Genomic DNA, 3,338 nt, shown 5'->3' with positions numbered 1-3,338 from the left:
TTGACGGACATAAATGTGGGCTGGTCCGGCAAAGCACACGACGCCCGGGTGTACCGGAACTCCTCCGTGTGCCAGCGGCTGCAGGACGGGACCTTCTTCCCCGACCGCCACATCAGGGTCGGGGACGTGGACATGCCCGTCTGCCTGGTGGGGGATGCCGCCTACCCACTGCAGCCCTGGCTCATGAAGCCCTACACGGGACACCTCAATCCCTCCCGCCAGGCCTTCAATAACAGGCTGAGCAGGGCCCGCATCGTGGTGGAGGGGGCCTTCGGGCGACTGAAAGCCCGCTTTCGATGCCTCCTCACCCGTCTGGACCTGGCCGAGCACAACATCCCTCCCGTGGTGGCGGCATGTTGTGTGCTCCACAATTTGTGTGAGCGGAAGGGGGAGGCTTTCTTGCCAGCCTGGATGGCTGAGGCTGACCGCATGGCTGGACACTACGGTCAGCCCCGCACCGCCGCCGTCCGGGAAGCCCAGCGGGGGGCCATCCGGATCCGGGAAGCCCTGCGGGAGAGCTTCCAGGTGGAGGAGGAGGAGGACTGACCTCTCCCTGCATGCCCCACCGGGGCCTTCTTCCACCCTACCCCCCCCCTTCCCCTTTCCCCTCCCTATCTACTGTACAATAAAGACACCTGTTTTTCAAACAAAAACGTCTGTTTATTTCAGAGAACTGGGGTGGGGGAGGGAGGAATGAAGGTGGGAGAAGGGAGGGGGAAACCTGGGACGAGGGAGCTGGAAGGGGAGGGGAGGGAAGGGAGGAAGGGAAAGGAAAGCTCAGGGGTGGGAGTCTGGGTGCCTCTCCCGTCTCGCCACACTGCGGGTCCGGGGGCGTCGGTGGGGAATGGTTGTGGAGGGGGGGGCAGAGAGGACAGGGGGTGTGGAGGAAGCAGGAGCGGAAGCAGGAGCGGAAGCAGGAGGAGCAGGAGGAGCAGGGGGAGCAGGGGGAGCAAGAGGGGGAGCAGGGGGAGCAAGAGGGGGAGCAAGAGGGGGAGCAGGGGGAGCAAGAGGGGGAGCAAGAGGGGGAGCAGGGGGAGGAGGAAATGGAAAGCGGTCGAGCAGGCTCTGGAGGTGGCCTCGCAGGGCACGGCCCTGCTCCTCCAGGGCCTCCAGACTCCTCTGGCGCAGCCTGAGGTCCTCCTGGACCCAGTGGTCCTGGAGACGGAGCTGTCGGTCCAGGAACCGGAGATGCCGCCTCTGGTAGTCCTCCTGGTTCCTGGCTGTCCTGCTTGCCCGGGCGCGGGCGGCTGCTGCAGGCGGTGTGGTGCGCCCTGCAGGCCCCGGTGCTGCAGCTGTGGTGCAAGAAGACCAGCGGTCAATTACCCCAGGGGCCCAGGTGTGTGAAACCCAGCTCCCCTCTGCAAGGCCAGGGCCCCTGCAGGATCCCCAGCTGCTGCTCCGTAGTGGGCAAGGCCCAGGCGCACGGTCCCGGGGCTCCCTCTCGCCCCAGCCCCCCGTACACATAAGGGGAACACGAGGGTACTCACAGGTGGATGCCTCCCCGGCCTCTGATGATGCAGGCGAGCGGCTCTGTGGGGTGCCTCGGGGGTCCCGGGTCCTGGGAAGGCTGGCAGCAGGCTCCTGGCTCTCAGAGCCCTCTTCCTCCTCCTCGGTGTCCAGGAGCGGTCCCTCTGCCCCGGGGTCAATCACGTCCCGGGGGGCAGGGACGGCATGAGGCCCCAGGATGCGGTCCAGGGCATGGAAGTGGGGGCAGGCCTCCGGGTCAGCCCCTGGCAGGCAGGCCCGGGAGTAGGACTGCCGCAAGTCTTTAATCTTGCAGCGCACCTGCTCCCGGCTGCGCTGGTGGCCCCTGGCGGCCAGGCTGGCAGCCATGCGTCCATAGACGGCCGCGTTCCGGTGGCTAGTGCGGAGATCGTGGACATTTGAGGCTTCCCCCCAAACCTCGATGAGGTCCACGATCTCCGCACTTGACCAGGCGGGCGCCCGCCTTTTGCGCCCCCGGGCAGGCTCCCGGGAGCCGCCAGGCTGGTCGTGGGGAGCAGTGGAGGGCTGGGAGCCCTCGGATGGCTGGCTCATCCTGTGGCAGGTGCAGGCTGTGCAGGCACGGGTGCTGGCAGCCTTGCAACTGGCACAAAGTGAGTAGCCAGCCCGTGGCCCTTTAAGGGCTCCGGGGCCGGGAGGGGGGCAATAGAGTTTCCCTGGTGTTGGCCAGAGTGGCCACCAGGGAAACCTGGGAAGCCTTAGCCTCCCACTAGTTCGAACTAAAGGGCTACACAGCCCTTAGTTCGAACTAGCTAGTTCGAACTAGGCGTTAGTCCTCGTAAAATGAGGTTTACCTAGTTCGAACTAAGCGCTCCGTTAGTTCGAATTAAGTTCGAACTAACGGAGCGCTAGTGTAGCGCATAGGAAAGTTAGTTCGAACTAACGTCCGTTAGTTCGAACTAACTTTCTAGTGTAGACATACCCAGACAGAGCACGCCCGACCATGGCAGGGGGTCTGCTCCAGCCTGGCCACGGCAGGTGGAGGGGGGCTGCTCCCCTTATCATCCTCCATTTAATTGGTTAACTGGTTAAAGGGCAGCAGGACAGATCACCTGTCATCCTTTGTCACCGTTGATACATGTGCTTGGCTGGGTATAGTAACATTTGTGTCTCTCCGTCAAAGAGTGTATCATAGCAAAGCAGCATTCATTTCAAACGATCTGCATGTACAGAACCATTGTTCTCTGTCCTACCACCCTCCATTTTTAATTACTTGAGGGATGGTCACTGGAGAGGAGATAAAACATCTGTTACGGCTCTTGCAAGCCAAAGTGCATTCTTCAGCAAAACAGAGAGCAAGTATATCTGTGCACATGAGGAAGAAACAGAAATGTCTTAATGATGTTCCCACTAAGGAGCCAGAATATTCAGTGACCTAGGAGAGATAGGGTTTTAATAAAAGGTCACAACTAATTGTACCAGAAACCATATGAGTAGAAGTATATAAGTGCTTGCCGACATTACAGGCTTGTCCATTGGATGGGTACTGATTTCACAGGTTACCTGAGTTTTGGGTATGTTTTGTATATCAGAAAGCTGTTTTTCCCTCCTCAGGTAAAGTTTGCATAATCACATAGGCCCAAGGCAGCTATATGAAAGCACCCTCTATTGTAAGTGGAGCTGAGAGAAATTTTTAGAGCAGTAAGTATTGACTGTTTCAAGTCTACTCAAATTATTCATGAATTCAGGTCAAATTCAGTAAATAGCTTCAGCCAAAAAAACCACCCAAGCCTCCAAATTGTGAAAAAGCCGAATGTTTCATTTTTAAATGATATGTTCCAACTTTTCATCTCGAAAGACAGTTTCATGTAAAAGCTGAACAAAATAGAAAAAAT

General features: G+C 58.5%; 1 protein-coding gene across 1 annotated transcript; it reads right to left on the bottom strand.

Moving 5' to 3' along the window:
• Positions 1-399: 399 nt before the first annotated feature.
• On the bottom strand, positions 400-2,369 carry LOC142830278 (uncharacterized). Its single transcript, XM_075934416.1, has 2 exons — positions 1,488-2,369; positions 400-1,292 (listed from the first exon to the last, which is right to left on the bottom strand). Exons 1-2 carry the CDS (start codon positions 2,035-2,037, stop codon positions 778-780), a joined length of 1,065 nt encoding a protein of 354 aa, XP_075790531.1. The 5' UTR covers positions 2,038-2,369; the 3' UTR covers positions 400-777.
• Between the last annotated feature and the right edge of the window lie 969 nt (positions 2,370-3,338).

Source organism: Pelodiscus sinensis, chromosome 7, assembly GCF_049634645.1.
Source record: "Pelodiscus sinensis isolate JC-2024 chromosome 7, ASM4963464v1, whole genome shotgun sequence".
In the NCBI taxonomy this organism is placed as follows: domain Eukaryota; kingdom Metazoa; phylum Chordata; order Testudines; family Trionychidae; genus Pelodiscus; species Pelodiscus sinensis.
This window is presented reverse-complemented; position numbering and strand designations above follow the sequence as displayed.

Bases quoted from the DNA above. Each gene is read 5' to 3' on its own strand.
- LOC142830278 (XM_075934416.1), bottom strand. From the start codon at position 2,037: ATGAGCCAGCCATCCGAGGGCTCCCAGCCCTCCACTGCTCCCCACGAC. The intron at 1,293-1,487 runs GTGAGTACCCTC...CTTGCACCACAG, and splicing joins GGCCGGGGAGGCATCCACCT to CTGCAGCACCGGGGCCTGCA.